We start from the raw sequence: 20854 nt of genomic DNA, 5'->3' as shown, positions 1-20854 counted from the left end.
AGTTGTACACGGAAGCAGCTCTGGGTGGATGACGTATGAGGTCAGCATTGTGCATGCGCTGGTGAGTCTTGTGAAAACCATCGTTTGTTAATAGGGGCAAAGGAAGCAAAGTTTCCTTACTTTAGCAAAGGAAAACTCTTGGCTTATATCGAAATCCTCCAACATTATTCTTTACAAATCCTCGTTTTGTACTTCTAATTAGTGACCGTTGTTTTGTTTTGATCTCTCCCCTGTGCTTCTGAGTCCGTCATATCTGAGCAGCGCATGCGCAAAGCCGACCTCATACATCATACACCCGGAGCTGCTTCTGTGTACAAAGTTGAGCACAAGCTAGATTAAATTGATTATTGCGTTTTAAATATGGTTATTTTTCTTACAAAAATGCATCGATTCGCTACAGGAGGACTTTGTTCACCCCCCTTTGTTCACTTCTTTTGGACTGATGCACTGCAACACCTGCAAAGTGCCATAAAACAACTTGAAAAATCAAAGACATTTTTTTATATAACTCCGATTGGATTCGTCTGAATGAAGAAAGTCATATACACCTAGGATGACTAAAGGGTGAGTAATTTATGGACTAATTTTAATTTTTGGGTGAACCTACACTTTAATACTCCACAACAAGTACACACTGTTACATTATCAAAGCACTTGGTTTCATCAACATAATCATGTAATAGAGTTTACATGTAATTAGGTTTACCAAGAAAAAGACATAAAAGCATTTAAACAGAGAACAGCAAATTGTCTAGAGCATTCCTTACCGCTGCAGACAGAGGCTTGCTGAGAGACCCATAGAAGCTGTCTGCTCTGCCTGTCATTTTATGGGGCATGGTGTTGCTGGGTGGCTTAATCCCAGACACCATGAGTCCAGGTGAGAAGAACCGGACCTTCTGCATCTCTTGACGATACTTATCATAGAGTAAATTTGAGGCACTTAGCACAGTGGCTTCCCCTTGATCTCCGACCGCTGGTTTGGCCTGTGTGCTGCTGTATGTTGAGAGTCTCGTAGGTAAGGATGGCACGTCGTATGTTCCTTCAAAAGACTGGGGTTTCGCCTGGGGAGTCTTCCGAATGTATGTAATGATTTTGGGCCGGACACTTTTAGGTTTTGGCAGGCACTTACTTGGAGGGGAGGTCTCCATTAATGTCTGCTGTGGAGGAGTTTTATGGATGCTTGTGTTGACTGTGGTTTTAACTGGGGCTCTTAAGCCTGAGCTATAGCCAGCATAACCCAACTGAGGACATCGAGAAGGTAAAGTCTTGATGGGTGAGGAAGGAGGCTGTCTTTGGGGAGATTTTGTGGTCTTGGGGGATGGAGGTGTCGAAGGTCTAGTCGGACTGCTGTAGGCTCGCCTGCTGAAGTGAGTCTTCCTTTCTAGGCTGGAGGGACTTGCAGCACGATCTGCTGAACTTTGCCTCTTCAAGCGTTGGGCTTCTCGTGTAAAAGCCTGGTTGGGAGGTGTCTGTGAGTCTGCATTGGGATTGCTGTTGACTTCTGTAGTAGGCAGCACTTGGGGATGGCTCTGACCTGTCTCTGAGGAGTGGGATTGTTGCTGGTCTGCCTGGGTGTCTATGCTGGGGTATCCTGAGGTTAGTCGTTTTTCAGTAGAAAGAGGGCGGACTAGCTGCCTACAAGAAGGTAGCACCCTCACCATACCTTTCGGCACCTCGGTTGACATCCTTTTCCCAGCATTCTGCTCTGTTTCCATTTGGAATTTTTGCAGTTTTACTGCTCCATATGAAGGATGCATTAGCTTACTTCGGTCATATTGTGGTTCCTGAGGCAGTGTGGTAGAGTTATGGTTTTGGTCCAAATCACTGGGAAGCTCCCTGTTTCTCTCTGAGTGGATGTAGGACTCGGTAGTAGCTGGATGCTGGTTCCTGCCTTTGTCTGAGGTAGACTTGGTGGACTGGGAAGAGAGAGGCTGTGTGCGGCCTGCACTGTCCAGGGCACTGGCTAAACTTCCACTGAGGCTGGTCACTGCAGAAAGAGAAGATGAAAAGACATTGCTCTCAGAACCACTTCGTGCATCTCTCAGGGTCCGGTTCACACCAGAGCGAGAGCTGGAGGTCCTGAGGTCAAGGGGCTGAGAGTTCTCATTTGCATCTCCATCCACATTATGGTTTTCATTGTGGTCTTTCCAAGGGGAGCCAACAGTGGTGCTGATGGCTGTAGATGAAAACTCTTTGTCACTGAAGTGCTTTGCTCCCTTCCTGCTTCTTTCACTCTGCATGTCTACCTGTTCTTCTTCTTCCACTACAAATGTTTCTAGCTCTTGACACTCCAGCAGTTCAAACTCTTCAAGCTCAGGGTCTTCACACCGAGCATGTGTTCCCCAGATAATGATCCTCTCCTGGGCTTCGGAGTGCGACACCAGAGAGGGTAGTGGGCTGCCATGCTCTCTGTCATCTGAATAAATATTCTCTTTGGTGATTTGATTGGCATTGGCGTCTTCCACTGTTTCTATCAAAGGCAGCTGGTCGTCGTTCTGTCTTTCTTCTTGTTCATTGACTTCACTGGCTTGTATCTTTCCTTGCACATTCATGTTGTATAAGTCTGAGCTTCCCTCTCAAAAGCTCCACGATAATCCTGGATCCATCAAAGGTATTGTTCTCTCACTTGCCTGTACCTAGGCTTTCAAAGTTTACAGTTGGGATGGAGTGCAGAATCACAACCTAATCTCACATTATTTCCATTCCTATTCCAAGATACCGCCAAAGTACTGAGCTGTATTTGTTTGTTTCTTAACAGGGCAATGCACTTGATGACATCACATCACCTTTAGGACCTTGAAATGCCTTGTTCATTCATCTGGTGCCAAACCTGCACAGAAAATAAGACATAACATGTTGTAAGCAGTGCAGAGTGTGCTTCTGCAAAAACGATCCCAGATGGGTTGTTTAATTTACATCACAAGATCTGCATTTATTTAGATGAGTTTTTAAATTCTCAGCCTTTGGGGTAAAAATGTACAGTTTATTTTCTCAGTTTTCCTGACTAAAGCGAAACTTCATTCTTATTTTACTAAAGGTTCGTTTTGAGACTCCCAAATCTAAAGCAAAACATCATTCTTATTATATCGAAGGTAAGGAACAAGATTTAAAATTCTTTTATATGGCTGTTTGCTGTTTCATTGCAGTTTTCAATGAATATAAAACAGCTTAAAGGCACACACGACTTCTGTAAACAAAGTAAAAATGTGCATTTACATTTATACCTTTTCTTGGCAGAGCAATGCATAAAACATATTTGGCTTAAAGTTACAAATGCTGGAGACTAAAAAAAAATTATTGCATATTTGGCGACACTTTCAACAAGTCAGAACCTATGGCTCCTCAACAAATGAATGGTCTCAGTGAACTATTTCCTCATGTTTCTTCACATATTTCATGGAATCATCTGTTAAAACCTCAATGTAGTGCCCTGTTTGGACTGACTATGGCAAATTGATATTTTTTTCAATTGGTTTCAGTAAACTACTAGGCTACCTTTTATATTAATTATGAATATTTCCCTGAAGAGGTAGAGTAATATGCCTCCACCATCATACAACTGTGAACACACAGTATTCTGTGGGTGGAAATATAAAATAAAGCATTGTAATGTTTCCTGCACCTAATTCGTTTCTCTTTAAAGAACCACAAATTGACAAGCCAGTGTAATGAATAGGAAGTCTACTGACACAAAGCAGTAAAATGTTTGGCTCAGTCCTTTAATGGCAGATGGCAGTACCTCCTTTTCTCTAGTAATTAAATTTTCAAATCTCCACTGCTGAGAATTATGTATGGCCAAATCAGGAAGCCAATTTGAATAAATGAAGACTGATGTGCTGCTGAAAAAAAAAGATGAGACAGAAATGCTACCCCATGTGTTGGCTTCTTACTGTGCAAGTTTGCCCAACAAAAAAACAAAAAAGACAATTAGGGAGAGTGTGAAACGGCTTGTAATTATCAACATTGCTTGCGTGGGACAAAAACAGCAGTCACAGTCAGTTAGGGGGTAAAAATGATGAAAATACACCATTAATCAAAGGTAGTGTTTTTTGCATCTCTATAAAACATTGATACAACAGCTGTTTGCCTATAATTATGATTAGGACATGCAAACAGAAAGCCAATGCTGTTTCGTTGTGTAGATATGGTCCAAACCAGAAAAAGGAACAAAGCAAGGTCGTTCTGACATTTTCCCAATAGGGAAAAGGGGGTTGGGATTGTTTCATGTGCTGACTAGGTAGAGTGGGTGGGTGGGTGGTCAGTGACTTAGGTGGACTATAATCAATCACAACATAGATTTGTAAGAAGAGAGAGGTTGCCTTATTTCCCACATCAATTCTAATGATTTTTGCTCCAACAGACTTGAGTAATTTATGCTGGAATAACAGAAAGAAGTGACCACTAAATCACTTCAAGTGTAAGATGCAAGTGCACATGCTTGTGCAGGAAATCAGAAAGGAGGTCCATGGAAAAGAGACAGCCCATACAATCCATATCACAGTCAGTTAAATGGGCAACAATCTGAGAACAAGCATATTGACGTTGCGGCACCAAACTGTCACAGAGTTCCACCCACAAACCTGCAGGCTCATGAAGTGCTAAAATCACCCACCCACATACCCACCAGCAAATTAAGACTGATATCAAGGTACACTGCATATTGCGAATCCCATAATCGCACAAACATATAAATATAAGCAGTATTGACACAACATATCAACGGGGTGTTTTTATTTTCCTCAGATTTATTGTGTTCAATAAACTTCAATGTCGAGCATGATATGTTCTATGATAAAAAAAAGTGCATAAAATAATGACCAGTATATTAAATTATTGATGTGATTTCAATGTAAAATTTATCTTTTTTTGCTAGATAATCCCAAAATTGTTTATTTACATAATATCAAAGTAAAATGTTATGCCTGTGTTTGTAAGTTTACTTCTTCTGGTGAGCACAAAAAAGATATTTTGAAGAAAAACTCAAACCAATCAAAACACATAAGACATCAAAGGGATAGTACAACCAAAAATGAAAATACTGTCATTAATTACTCAAACTCATGTCTTTCCAAACCTGTAAGACCTTCATTCATCTTTGAAACACACATTAAGATATTTTTGATAAAATCCAAGAGCTTTCTGACCCTATCAACTGCAATGCAAGTGAAATGTTCAAGGCCCAGAAAGGTAGGTCTTCATTTAAAACTTACAGAGAAGAGAAGAAATTGTTGAATAAAGTTATTTTTTGTTTTCTTTGCACACAAAAGGTATTCTCGTAGCTTCATAAAACTAAGGTTGAACCACTGATGTCACATGGATTATTTTAATGATGTCTTTACTACCTTTCTGGGCCTTGAACGTATCAGTTGCTTTGCTGTCAATGCAGGGTCAGAAAGCTCTCAGATTTCATAAAAAATATCTTAATTTGTGTTAAGAAGATGAACTCAAGCCTTATAAGTTTGGAATGACATGAGGGTGAGGAATTTATGACAGAATTTTCATTTTTGGATGAACAATCCCTTTAACTTCGATAGTATTTTTTCCATAGCCATAAGTCAATGGCTACATCAACTGTTTGGTTACCAACATTCTTCAAAATATCTTCTTTTGAGAGAGACAGACAGAGAGACAGACAAATAGATAGACAGACAGACAGACAGACAGACATACAAACAAAAAAACAAACATAAAAATCAAGGCCTGGTCAAGAAGAAGGTCAGAGTGGTTTTGAGTGAACGCCTCAGGTTGTCTTCCACTGACACACTGACTTTAAAAATCAAGGCCTGGTCAAGAGGGAGATGAAAGACAGGAAGTAGAACTCTGTCCTGAGACCATGTTCTACTTAAACACACTCTGCCTTCAAGCTGATAACAAACTCCCAAGCCTGCTCTCTCTAGCTCTTACAAAACACTCAAGCACTTCATGCTGAGCTAACCTGCTATTTTTCTACAGAACACAAATAAGACCTGTTCCTGGATCAAGAGATTTGGTTGCTGGTGGAACTACATTCTAGGATTTACATTCCAGTTATTAATGCAGTAACATGACTCCATCTCCTAATATTTCCAGCACTATGGTCCAGCCTGATAGTGTCGTTGATAATGCTAATAGGCTATTATAGCTTGTTTGATCTATACATAGCCTATATGCAGAGTGTAGATATGAGTTGAACAAATAAATCATGCTAAGACTGTATGCTCAGCAGTCAAGACAAACAATCTATTAAATGTTTGTAGCTAATGTTCTAGTCCTGCATGCTCATGAATCTACTTCTTTTTCCAAAATTACTTTAATGTAACTTAACACTCTGGTGTTGTTCGGTCATTTTAGACCAAAAACAAAAAATGTTTTGAATTTTTAAAAATCACTACTTATCAGAATGGTATGAAACCCGGTGACTTTTGTAGCAGTCGCTATGTGACAAAAACAAAAAAAATAAACCTAAAAAGCTAAATGGTTGTAAAAAAAAGTAACACTTTTGTTGTTCATGGTCAAAAATGAGAAATGAATGGGAAAAACACAAAAAAATCAAAAAAAAGAATATACATTATTTTTTAATTTATAAACAATGTATAAATCAATCACGATGCAGAAAAAGAGTGCATAGCAATGAAGAGGTGACACTCTTAAACATCAAGAGTGCAAAATAGATACACTACACCCCCCCCCCATAGACACACATATATGAACCAGTGTGACTGTAAAACAAAGCATGTTTTTCAAACACGTGAAATAAAATCAATAATTCAGCCAAAAATGCAGTCAAAACACAGACACCAAGGAAGGGGTTATACACTAAAACATCAAAGGCCCTATCATACACCCGCCGCAAGGCATGGCGCAAGTGTTTTTGCTAGTTTCAGCCCGACGCAGTTCTCATTTTCCCATCCGGCGCCATGTTGTTTAAATAGCAAATGCATTTGCTCCCATTTGTGCGTCAATGGGCAAGTGGCTTTTAAAGGGGATGGGAGATGAGACTCTGATTGGTTTATTGCACGCTATGCCCAAAAAACATCCATTACTCATTAAGAGAATAGGGACAACCCGTTTAGACCATGCGCCCGGGCACGCCGACCATTTTCCCGTCGTTAAGCTAGCAAAAATGGATTCGGACATACCCTGAGTGCACCTGTGCCGTGCGCTTTAGACCATGCCCTTAGATCATTAAAATAGGGCCCCAAGAGTACTAAACAGACACACACATTTAAACACACACACACAACACACTATTATAAACACACAAATGAACTGGTGTGGCTGAAACAATATTGAGCCAGAAGACTTAAATAAGAGGTTGAAATCAGATTGATTAATCTCTGATAAAGCATTCCTGTTCATTTTTGTTACATTTTGATGTTATGTTTGACAAAATGTCTCTCTGTGTGTTACAAAAAGTTGTCTTTGAAAATGTCTAAATACATATCCAAATGCACAACTTAATAAAAATAAGTCTTTATGCCTACAACTAGCAAATTTATAAGCCTTTTATATAGAGCTACTGTATATATGAATCTAGTGGCCAAACCATGGCACTAATCTGACTTCAAAAATTAGATTTTAAAGGCATTGTCTCTATTTTAACATCAAGTACTGCCATAATTAAAAAGTATTATTATTTTCAAATTCTCTCAAAATACAAAATAAAAATATTATGGAACAAAAATATATTACATCGATTTTACTGAAAATAAAAAAAGTTACATTTCAGGTGTTCGGTCAGTTTTGACCACGAACAACACAAGTGTGACCCCCAAATGAACAATACCAGAGGGCTAAGTAGGCTATACAATATGTTTGCACACTAGAAAAGCTTCTTAACTAAAACACTGTCCATTCACACAATGTCTTAATCACCGTGCTGAGCATGCGTAAAATGTCATAAATGTTCAGTGAGATGCTACAAAGAGAGCAGAGATAATAAAGTTCTCATGGAATTCATCTGACATGATCATTTTAATAGCAAAATATCCCACCACTCACTTGCCATCACGTGTTGTCTAAAACACAACTGTCATCATCTTTTGCCACAGCAGGCAGCAATTTTGCAGGAATGTAATGTGAACACTGTATGAAGTAACATTTATCTTTAACTACTTGTGAGAGAGTGACTTCCAAAAGTTCAGTTTTTGGAATGTATACTCTGAATACAGTGACATATATATAAGAGTGGACTCACATTACTATTGCATCTGTTATCATCACTGTACCTACAGTACAGTATGCTAGGCCACAGTCTTTGATTTATAAGGTTTGATTTATAAGGTACATGACTAAATCAACATCATTATGGTGTGAAAAATGTTTTAGATTCCACACAAGTAGAATGCGTCTTTCCATGTAGCTCTGTAAATGTAGATATGAATGAAAGCATCAAAGCTCTTTCAAAAGTAACGCAACAGAGATTCTCAAGTCTCAAAAAAGGAAATCATTTAAGTTTGGGGAGCTGAATTCACCCCTGTGTGAGGTGAACACCCCCATTCACCCATGATGAAAGAACACAGTAACAGTGATTGACAACCCGGGTCTATGCTTAACCTTTGAAGAGCGGTATGTATCAGCCTTCTGTGTAGAGGGTAAAAACACACCAGCACAACCTTAATGACATATTTACCCTCAGGTTTTCACATCCTGAACTTCCTACAGCTCTTCCTTTTTATCTCGAACACATTTTTGTACCTTGCAAAAAGATACACAACGTAAGAAGAAGAATGTGTGTTGATATCTGTTAACCTAATGAACCAACAATGCTGTCTTGTGCTGAATATTGTTAGAGACAAAGATACAGAATCAGCTCAAGTTTTGAAGCCAATTTAATTTAGCATTTTATTATTTTACTCTTGTTCATTTTCAATGTCACACACCAGCAAGATATAGACACTTAGGTCATGTGCACTGGCATTGCAGATAGACTTTTAATATTACAGTATATAATAATAAAAATATATACATTTTAAGTATATAATTCTACTTACATATTACATAATAATAATAATGTTTATAAATAAATGAATTAATAATGAGGCACATTTAAATACCAGGCGTAAATGGCAATCTGATGCTAATAGGAAGTGTAAACATAGCCTTTTGATAAATGAAGAACAGTAATTAACACCTTCCGGTTCAAATAATTAAGGAAAAATGGACATCACAGCAGCAAAATCTGTTGTAGACAGTTGTATAGCACGTGGTGTTCTTGTGTTTCTGTATCTCTGCTGTTGTTAACTAAAGTGACAGCTGCATGGGCAGGAAGGTTCAGACAGACGGACAGGTTTGCTCTGTGCTTTAGCCTGGTCTGGAGGCTTGTTATGGGCCAACGGGTGTTTCTCAAGCCCCCTTTGGAGCTAATTAACCTTGGCCTAAAGATAGTTCAGAAGACTTCACAACTTCAGCATGAGCCAAAGAGTATGTTTTCCACTCCAGTCCAGTCGACACATTCATTTAGCAGTGTATTATTCCCTCAAATATAGTTAATTTAAATCTAGATCATTTAGATCTATGGCTGAAGTAGAAAATCCACCCCCTTATTACCCTACAGACTGAAAAATGTGTAAAATATTAAATGCATAAATTTTGTTTTCGTTAACTACTGTATTAAAAATATTAAACCCCTTTTGATTAAAATATCTTAACCTATATTAAAAAAATATCTTAAAATCCTTTTAAAATAATTTTGGTCATAAATATAAAAAAAAGCTTAAATAAATTGCAAATAGTAGATGAAAAATATAAATTTAAAAAACTTAAATAAAAATGAGAAATATTGCCATGGCAACAATTGAAATAAAAAGTTAATAAACAAGCTGAAGTACCAAAATCTTAAATACAATTTTAAATAAAATAATGTGAAATTAAAGCTATATATATATATATATATATATATATATATATATATATATATATATATATATATATATATATATATATAAACAAATGCACAATAAAATACTAAAATAATAAAAATTAAACTAAAATTTTAATGAAAACCATAAACATAAAAATGGAAGGAAAATCAATATATAAACAATATTAAAACAAGCATACAAACAAACAAATGGACAGAAATATATAAATGTGGAAATATTATACATCAAAATAAATAAATAAAAAAAATTAATGCAAAGGTGAATTAATTAAATAAGTGTTGACCTAAAAAAAAATTATACCATGTATAAATAAATAAGTTTGGAAATAAATGCATAAAAATGTGGAAAAAATAAATTAAAAACTTTATAAATATGTGTAAATACTCTAATAAAAGGTAATTTATGTCTCATTGAAAAATCTATTTCTGTGCATTTATTATTTATTATTTATTTAATTAATATTTGATTGCTTTATGCTGTTAAAAACTAGCCACATCAGTCCTTCATATCAAGTTGGCACAAATGTATGTATTTATTTATTTATTTTCTGAGGAAAAAGAAATCAATGCACCATGAGGAGAAACATCCTCAGTGCTGTGTTGGACTTGATGTGCTCTGTAAGCAGAAAAATCTGCACCAAAGAGCACCATGAGACTCCTCAGAGCAGCCAGACGAGGCAGGAACAGATGCCTGAGTCAGGGTGAGCCTGCCAGCCAATCTTGAAAAGAGGGTTTATCAAGTGTGGAACTGGGGCATGGTGGAGTGTGACAGGACGTGGTACCAGCGCTCCCATCCAGCGTTAAACTCCTAATAATAACAGAAAATAAACAGCGAGCACCCTCAAATTACTCTGTCAAGACATAGAGGTCAAGTAGACGGTCTTAATTAAATCAAAAACACAACTGCTTTGGGAATTATTGATGGTTCAAGTATCACCATATTTCTGCTGTCGCTTGGACACGATCAGGGACGGACCAGAGGAGAGGAAGCGAGCCGCGGCTCAGAACACAGGCTTAATTCAGCGAGACTAATGGTATTTGAAAGCCCTTCTCTTCCTGTCATGGATTGAGGATGTGTGTGTCAATCAAAGTGCAGAGCAAAAATCAAAGGCCACTGAGACAAAATAAGAAGCATGTGAAAGAAGGGGCCTTAACAATGAAAACGATAAGTGATGCTATCCAAATTCTGCTTCACGGTGAATAATGTAAAAGTTAGAGAGCAGAATTAAATATTTCAGCACTACAGCACATGTGGTCACATAAGAGGCTTGAATGAATATAAAGTTACTTACTGTAGTTATAATGGGATCAGGCAGTGCAGGGCACACCAGGACAGCCAAACTGAACAAAATCTTTGGTATTAGTTCGTAAAAAACAATGTGAGATTATTTATAGGAGCCATATCGCAAGGAAGAATTTGGTGTTTTTATAGTGCTTTTGGGGGCTTGACAGCCCCTTGTCACTATATCATTAATGTTTATTGACTCTTGAAAAATATCTACTTTTATGTTTCACAATATAAATAAAGATAAATTAATTAAAATTATGAATTAAAGCTTAAAAATAAATATAAAAAACAATAACAATCGCAAAAAAAGCACAACAGTTACACAAACCTAAATGAAAACTGAACTATATATAATAATACTAAAATAAATACTAACACACACACACACACACACACACAAAAACAAAAACAAAAACAAACACACACACACACACACACACACAGATATGCAGATATAAATAAGTGGTAATGTTAATTAAAACTAAAACTATTTAAATAATTTTAATTAATAATGAAAAGCTAAAATAAAATAAATATTCAATGAAAAACTTAAAGCAAATGAAAATTCTAAATATTGCTTTAGAAATTAACTGAAATAAATAGCTAAGATTATGTCGAAGCACTAAAATTAACACAAAATTTTAAGCACAAATTAAAGCTAATATTTAAAAAAAAAACTAATAAAAATGTAAAAAAGCCTAACAAAGTTATAAAAATGTAAACTTACTATTAAAGATTAAAGTGTAGAAATAAAGCTAAATCAATATTTTGAATATATATACTGAAATACAAACTCAAGACAAACATATATGCATAAATACATAAATAGAATAGTGATCACTATAAGCTATCATTAATGTTCACAGATTTATGAAAAATTCTAATTTTGTGTTTCACAGATAAATATATAGAAAGCACATAAATTGTGTAAAATAGCATAAAAACTAAATTATGACTAAAACTGACTTTTTATTACCAACAAAAATGTAATTATTAGATATAAAGAAATATATATATAAAAATAAATGAAAATAAATAAATGAATGATACGAGCCATTTAAGTCAACATAAAGTATAGTTCTGAAAACAATATCACTACATATGACTATGTACAAAGTTTTGAAAACAGTGTTGCTGCTAATGGATCTGCTATAACCCCTAACAGGACAAGAGCTTGTGACACGCTGACCTGGTTGTAGAGCTAATCTCTGGCCAAATCTTCAGTTCTCAAAAGCACACATTTTAACTGTTCTGATTAATTGACTTTGTTTGTCCATTGCACATAGCCTGAAGAGACCCTGACGTGGTGTACAGACCTGTAATGCCACTGAGACATGATCAGTCTGAAGACTTCAGGCTATAATTCAGGGAAAATCCTGAGGGTTTAAAAGACAAATACAGCTCTTACATTATATCCATACAAAAACGTGTCAAAAGATTGTTGGATTGTGTACAACTAAATAAGTATGCTCCAGGAATAAACAGCATTTTCAGACCCACTGTGTTCACTCAGATAACCCCTATGAGTTAAGACCTGATGAGCAATTCACACATTTGCACTGATATTGAAAAACACTTCTCACAGACGACCCGAGAGACTTCGCTTATGGAAAATTCATGTCCTTGATGTTTCAGCAGCTAGAAAATGTTGATACACTCCCACTGAACGGGATGCAAGATGCTTCTTTACAGCAGATGAGCGTGCTCTAGTTTGTCTGTCAAGTTCCTCTCATTCCTCCGCTGGGACAGGATTTGACTGCACCTCAAAACATTGTGACAAGTGAGTGAGACTGTAGTCAGAAACATTCTGGATCCGGATACGTTTTACAGAATGGATCATCAGACTCAACCTCATTTCCACAGATACTGATTCACTGGTCTTATGATAATGATTCTATATGGAGAACATGTAGGTTATTATTATGGTAAAAGGATGGCTTTTGAATAACTGAAGTGCCTCATTTTGTTTCTGAATAAAGCAGTTTCAATGCTAAAACATATAGCATTATGAAACTTGACTTTTTGCTGCCAAGGCTAGCAGATCACGTGCAGATTAAAACATTATTTACAGACTAATAACATTAGCACTTTACTTGCAGTTTATACAGTTTTAAATATGAATATTTGTCTTGCACAAATGCAACAATTCACTTCAGAAGGCCTTTATTAAGCCCCTGGAGCTGTGTGGAGCACTTTTTATGATGGATGGACACACTTTTTTGTGCTTCAAAATCTCGACCCCAATTCACTGCCATTATAAAGCTTGGACAAGCCAGGACATTTTTTTACATTTATATATATATATATATATATATATATATATATATATATATATTTAATTATAAAATGATGTTTTTAAATAAATATAGCTTTATAATGCGTTACAACTAGTTTTTAATGCACCATATAAACAGGCTTAAAGCATTACATACAATGTGTTTTTAGATAATTAATGTTCTTCTGTTAAAATTAATAATCTACTCTGCATTCACAAAAATCAGAGACCCTCCCCTTAAAATGTATGTTTCTGCCAGGTATGTCTCTGCACAGCAATCTGTCTCTTCTGATTAGATCTCCTGAAACGGATCTTAACAGCAGGTGTAAACCAGGCTCAAGAGCAGCAGCTGTGACACACACATCTGTATTCTGCTTTAAAGATGCTGGTAATGAAGTACAGGTACATGAGAGAAAATTGGAGTGCTGACTAAAAGGATGCATTTGAACCGTACTGATTGCCAAGAAAGCCATCTGGCAAACAGCGACACTGTCTTTTCCAGGATGCCCAGAATGTTTAGGCGGAGCGAGGGCCATGCAGACAAAGGCCAAGGCTGAAACCTATGGGGAGAGAAAGAGATAAAGACAGACAGTGGCAGAGAGGAATAGAGCGAGAACATGACAGCTAACTTGAGCTGAAAAGGTGTGCTGGAGGGTGGGATATAGTGTGAAAAGATGTGAAAAAAAGAGATAAATAGGGATAGACAGAGAAACAGGAGGGAAGTGTTAAATGGAGGGGGTGAGAAAAAAGAAGTGAGAGTCACACAGCTGTCACACCTCCTGCACATGAAGCACATTCAGTTCAGCTCCATTCAGAAAAGCTCAAAAAAGCTTCAATTAAACTGCAGACCTTAAGCATCAGAGAATGAGAGAGAGAGGTAGTTATGGAGAGATTATGTGGGAGCTGGTGGCGTAGACAAAGAAGCTCCGAATAAACAAGCTACCCTCATCTTAAAGCTAAGCTAATACACAAACTCACATTTATACGCATTTCAATTTTCATTTCAAACTTCAACCAAAGGGGAAACTTCACCCAAAACTGAAGATTCTTTCATCATCTGCTCACTCGCATAAAATATATATATTTTAAATTGTTCCTTTCTTCCAAGGAACACAAAAAGAGATATTTTGAAGAATGTTCATGCTGCTCTTTTCCATATAGTGATGAGTGGCTGTCATGTTCCAAAAACACCATAAAAGCAATTCATATGACTCATGTGTGCAGTAAACTTTTTCATCTAAAGTAATATGACAGCTTTGTGTGAGAATCAATTTTTATTTATATTCTTATTATTTATATATTTATTGTTCACACCAAGTTGTCTTGGTGTTACAGGTCAGGGACAGGATGGAGACAGCTACAGGCAAGAGCAACATGGGGAATAATATCAGCACATTAACAACACAAGTGATTGATGACGCCATCCAGCCTCAATATAAAGTGATTATAACAGGCAGTCACAAACACAGGATAGGACTGGACGTTATATGAGACAACTTGGTCTGTGTTATGACATAATATGAGTGTGTTTTATATGTACACACTTTGTGTATTCTTAATTTGCATGTGTGAATCCCATGGGCTCTGCCCTAATTAAGGAGACATGGTTGTTTATTTACAGGAAGGTTATGAGACGCAATGGAAAGTTACTAGGAAAAAATAATATTTTAGAAGACAGTCAAATTACTTGGCAAAAATATTCTAATTAACAAGAATACAACAACCTAATTTGAAATAAATAAAATTATGGTAACCATAGTTTCCACCAAAATATCATAGTCTCTTAAAGCGATAGTTCACACAAAATAAAACCCTCTTGTCATTTCAAACCTGAATGACTTTATTTCTCTATTGAACACAAAAGAAGATATTTTGAAGAATTTTGGCAACCAAACAGGCTGGAATATAATGGAATATAAATACAGTACAATATAAACACAATGGAAGCCAATAGCTATGTTTCCATCCAAAGTTACGAATTAAACTTATCCGCAAATTTGGAATATCGCATAAAACATTTTCACATAAAGCGCATTTCCATCCAGCGAGTTGAAGAGAACAAAATCATCACTTCCCGATTAATATGGACTAAATATAATAAAGAAAATTAATTAATGAATTAATTAATTTGCTGCAGTAGTAGAAGGCACTGTATATAATAGTTTTTATATGCAATAAATTACGAGCTTCAGAGCACACAGACGAAACACGGTCAAGTTGTCTTATTTTTTGGAGCCTTTCTGTTTGGGAACGCAGCTCTGGGAGTTAATTATAATGAAGCACTTTGACGAGACTTTGCACAAGAATTTTAGAATGACAAAACCCCACTCAGTCAGACATCATATATTGCTAGATATAGAACAATCACTCTGCGAAAACTTGCACATATCAGACATCCCATTTCTCAGTCAGTCCATTAAACACCACCCATGCTTCAAAGCCTTGACAATAGCTTCAGCTCTGACAGCCAGGTGGAAATATCACCAAAACTCCAATCAGGCTCCATCTAACCTCACCCCGCTTTGGAACAACCCTGACTTCACAAGCAACAATTCATTGCTGTTTTATCATTGCTGATCTATTGCTGTTTTTGTGTTTTGTGATGTATATTTGCACTCTTAATAAAAATAAAAAAATAGAATGACAAAACTAGCATTTCAGGTGCTGTGCCATGAGATCGGTCAGTTGGTTGGTCCAGTTATGCTGTCCCATTGCAAAGTCACATGTCTTTTTTGATGTGCATTAAGGTATTTATTCGGTAAAAGTGTTTCCATCATAGTTTATGCACATTTTCTTACCGGATAAGAAATGTATCCAACTAAGTTGAGTGCATACATTTTATAATTTATGCGCATCCTGGCGTTTCCATCCAGCATTTTTATATGCGATATCCTAAAAATAGGTGAATGGAAACATAGCTTATGGGAACCAAAACTGTTTGTTTACCAACATTTTTCAAAATATCTTCTTTTGTGTTCAGGTTTCATATAGGTTTGAAATGACAAAACGGGGAGTAAAAGATGACAGAAATTTCATTTTTGGGTGAACTGTCCCTTTAAGAGATTTCTTCCAGCGTTTAAATGAGATCCTGTATTAATTATGGTTTTACTGTACAAAACAATAACTATTGTATTTTGGTAGAAACTCTGGTGGTTACCATGGTAACATTTATTAAGGGTTATTTCAGAAAGCTTGAGTAGGAAACAATAAAATTCCTTGAGCTGAATATTATCATCATGGAGGATGTTGGGGATATAATATCAGACAATGAGATTATGCAGTAACACGGTCATTATGAAAAGAATTCTTGGGAAACTACAGGTCTAGTCCCGTTGCCATGACAACCCTATCTCACAGACTGCTGGAGAACTCTTTCTTCAGTGTGTGTGTGTGTAAAGGTGAGGTGACAGCCCAAGTCCCAGTCACTGCTCAACATTTATTTTCCTTTTCTCTGTTCTAATAACACTTTACAGGTGAAGAGGACAACTGAACATATAAATAGGCCCATTAGGTAAATAGGTGACATTTTTTCACTCTATTATTATTCTGAGACAAAAGCTCAGTTCTGGCCAATCAGTGAACAGGTAACGTCTAGTCCCTGGATATGGTGGCTAGGATAGAAACAGGTGAATAATGCCAGTTTGCACACACACACAGACTTGAGGTGGAGCAAGCTCACTAAAATGTCCTCGGCTGTACTTTGCCTATAACTGAAAATAGCTTGCAGCAGCTATGTGATTCAAATCCATTCCCACTCCATCACATTCCATTCTGGGGTTATTTATCTGTGTGGAATGATTATTCTGTCCTGGAAAAGTCACCTGGAGAGGTAACGACACGGCTAAACCTTAATCTTCACTGCTGATGGAACTCAGTCAAGGAGATATAAAGCAATATGATCCCATCAAGGTAAAAGATGAGTATCTTAGTTGCTCTATTGAGTGTGCTGAAATCCCCACTTATTTCTGAAAGTTCTGTGAATCTTTTTTCAGATTCCTTTTTAAATCCGATATGACATGACTATATTTGCAGACACTAACATAAGCTGCATATTTACTGACAATACCATCCAATATGGAAAATAGTTAAGAAGGTAAATGAGGCTTTAACATGTCACTGATATGTCATGACAAATTAACAGTACAATGGAATTAAATAAAAATTTAATGTAGTGTATTATATTACATTATACACACACATACACACACACACACACACACACACATATATATACATATATAAAATGAAAAATATAATAATATAAAATATATATAATAATTATACACAATTTACACACAAGTCTAATTTATATAATTTATATAGTATGCCATGTATATAGACATATATAGGTAGATATATTGCAGAACATAAATCTACCATAACAATAATACCTACATTTGGCAATGAAATCCATTTTATAAGATTCTAATATTACTTTTTCATATGGATAGCTAGAACAATATGGATTTAAACGGGTCATATGACATTGCTAAAAATAACATTATTTTGTGTATTTGGTGTAATGCAATGTATTTATGCCATTTAAGGTTCAAAAACACATTATTTTCCACATAATGTACATTATTATTTCTACTCCATGCTCCGCCTTTCTGAAACGCGTCGGTTTTTACAAAGCTCTTTGGTCTGAAAAGCGAGGTTTGCTCTGATTGGCCAGCTATCCAGTGCGTTGTGATTGGCCAAATTCCTCAACCATGTGACGGAAATGTTACACCCCTTAAAATACTGTGATGCTGTGTGTCCCGGTGCGACAAAACAAAAACAATAAAACCCATTATAAACAAGGCATTTGTTGCATCCAGACATAATTACTGATTATAATGACTTATACTGTCTTTTTACACGTTGCGTATCGTGCTGCGTAAACATAAAACCATGTCTGCATGTGATTGGAGAAACGACAAACAACAAGCGCTACTCTGCACTGCTTAAAACACGCATTTGAATCATAAGTGACAAATTCTTTAAATATGAAAACGTACTTACAGGCTGTGAGTAAGAAGCGCCAGACTGTCCTTACAAAGTTGGAATTGCCCCACTTTATAGAAACAGAAACCAGCATTGTAGGCTACTCTCACAGGAAACAGTCCTTGTCCTCCGCAAAATGCACGGCACACATCTGAATATTTGGTTTAAACTGTTCTGAAACAGTGTTGTAAGTACAACTTAACCACCGATTTCTAGTTTTGTCCTCTTTTGGAATGCCAAACAAAGTAGTTTCGCTTTCACAACTAAACATACAGCATCTCCACAACATGGCGGCAGTGGCAACAACGAGAATAAAAGTTGTGCCTTCTTTCTTTGCGTGAAAATTTGGGTGGCATTATGCAAATCTTCCCACATCGTGTTAGAACGAACCGTTTTAGGGGGGTGTGGTTGTCTCTTAACTTTTATAAAGAATATCTCTTTGGATTTGAGACTTTAGTCTTTACAACTGTACAGTTCTTCTTTATTCACCAAGAGCTTGTAACACTCCAAAGAGAAAGGAAAAATTGAAATCACATCATATGACCCCTTTAATAGTGTTTATCTTATAATATAAAGGATATCTTATAATATATTTCATATTATACTGTCAAAGACAGTAATAAAACAAAGACGAAAGACATTAGCTTATCTGACCAAACTGTCATCCAGTTTGAAACCAAATCTGATCCTGTGTTAAATAACTGGTCTCTTATCTGTGTTTAGTGTTTGGTAAATGATCATCTCCAGAGCAAAAGGCTGAGTATGGCAGCAGACCTGCAGACCGAGAGAAACAATCTCAGACGCATGAAGCGCTCAATCTGTCTCAAACAAACAGATGACAGTGACAACTCACCCACAACAAATACTCATAAACAGCACCGCAGAGCAAAAATGTGCAGACTATTAAGCTTTTTCCATTATTCTTGTTCAGAAGCAACGGGAAATATGAACATACACTACTTTAAATGATGAGGGGAGAGACAGAGATTGAAAAAGAGATGGTGAAGAACAAAGAGAGAGAGAAAAAAAGAGAACAGATGAAAGAATCAGAAAGCCACTTAGCAGAAAGTCAGGTCTGTTCATCACACAGCCCTCATAAAAAAGAGGATAAACACAGTTTGGGGCAGGAGATTGAATTAGGGGTGAGAGAGGAAGGAATTGAGATTCTGAAATCGAATTACTCTGCCCTAAAAAAGCGTTTGTCCACAGGAACAGTGAGTGGGACGGGGAGGCTTATTCTCGCTTGGGTGGAGAGCTGCTGGGCCAACAATAGCAGATCATTTCCAAATCCTGACCTGCAGTATCAAGCCCTGCTGAGACTCCCCACAATGCCACTCTCTCCAAATGACATACCAAACACACTACACACACACAGACTGCCAAAAAACTAGCACAGCTCATGAACCACACACAAAAGATCCATTTTGCAAACAGGTTATCCTTCTAATTATTAACATTTTACTTTATCAAGCATTAGTGCACAACAAAAGGGCTCAAGATTTTGGTTAGCTTACTCAGGTTAAACCCAATTCACCATCTTTCTCCACTGATGGCCATTCAAAGGTTAACCCTTTTTTGCTAGCATAATGCTGACAGATGGATCTTTAAGGTTTAAAAATAAAAGTCCTTTTATAGTCAACATTAAAAACAACATAAAACAATCTTATTCTTATAAAGCCCCTAAAATTATAAATGTTTAGGTTTAATTTAGGTTACGGCTGATGCTCTGACTGTGTTATATCATAAGTGACACAATTTGGCAAGCTGTGCTGACAGGCCGTGGGTGAGGAGTGGCATATGGCTGTTAGGAAATGCAATTCTGGGATAAGAACTGGCCGTATGACCCTCAATTAATGCCTCACAAAGCAAAAATACATTTCTCCATTCATGATTTCACATATAAAACTTTTAGATTGGCAGCACTGATAATAAGGAAGAAATTGGTGCAAAATCTAGGAGCTTTGGACATCTTTACACTTTCTGTAGTGCCTGAATCAACAATGTTGCTTTTTCTAGCCCAATTAGTTTGAGTAATATACAACATATGTATATTAATATACAGCATGTCAATAATACAGCATAAAGTTTTTAAAGTGCCATTTTGAGGTGGGTTTATATATATAAAAAAATATATATTTAAAATATGGCGGATGTCCATGATCGAAAAATAACTAGCTAGTTACAACTATTTCCCAAAACCATCGTAACTTTGTCGTACATCCATCGTTTGAAACTTATTTTATTCTACAACTGTCATTAATGAGGTTGTCAAAGCAAGAGGTGAAGTTACAACTTCTGCTATATAATAAGAGATCAAACTAATGTCAGATCATTGCTGCAAATAATGAACATAGCACACTCTTAAAAATAAAGGTTCTTTATTGACATTGATGGTTCAGTGAAGAAACTTTATCATCTGTGCAACCTTTCCATTGCACAAAAG

The 20854-nt window shown here is 36.4% G+C and overlaps 1 protein-coding gene across 2 annotated transcripts in view; it reads right to left on the bottom strand.

The window, feature by feature from the left end:
• The window catches only part of mtus2a (microtubule associated tumor suppressor candidate 2a), a 68291-nt gene that overhangs the window by 32871 nt on the left and 14566 nt on the right, over positions 1-20854 (bottom strand). For both annotated transcript variants that reach the window (XM_042732518.1, XM_042732519.1), the window contains exon 2: positions 768-2830. In XM_042732518.1, coding sequence (XP_042588452.1) covers positions 768-2552 — 1785 coding nt within the window. In that variant the 5' untranslated portion in view covers positions 2553-2830. The remainder of the gene's footprint in view (positions 1-767; positions 2831-20854) is intronic.

This window comes from Cyprinus carpio, chromosome B10, assembly GCF_018340385.1.
Source record: "Cyprinus carpio isolate SPL01 chromosome B10, ASM1834038v1, whole genome shotgun sequence".
Lineage (NCBI taxonomy): Eukaryota > Metazoa > Chordata > Actinopteri > Cypriniformes > Cyprinidae > Cyprinus > Cyprinus carpio.
This window is presented reverse-complemented; position numbering and strand designations above follow the sequence as displayed.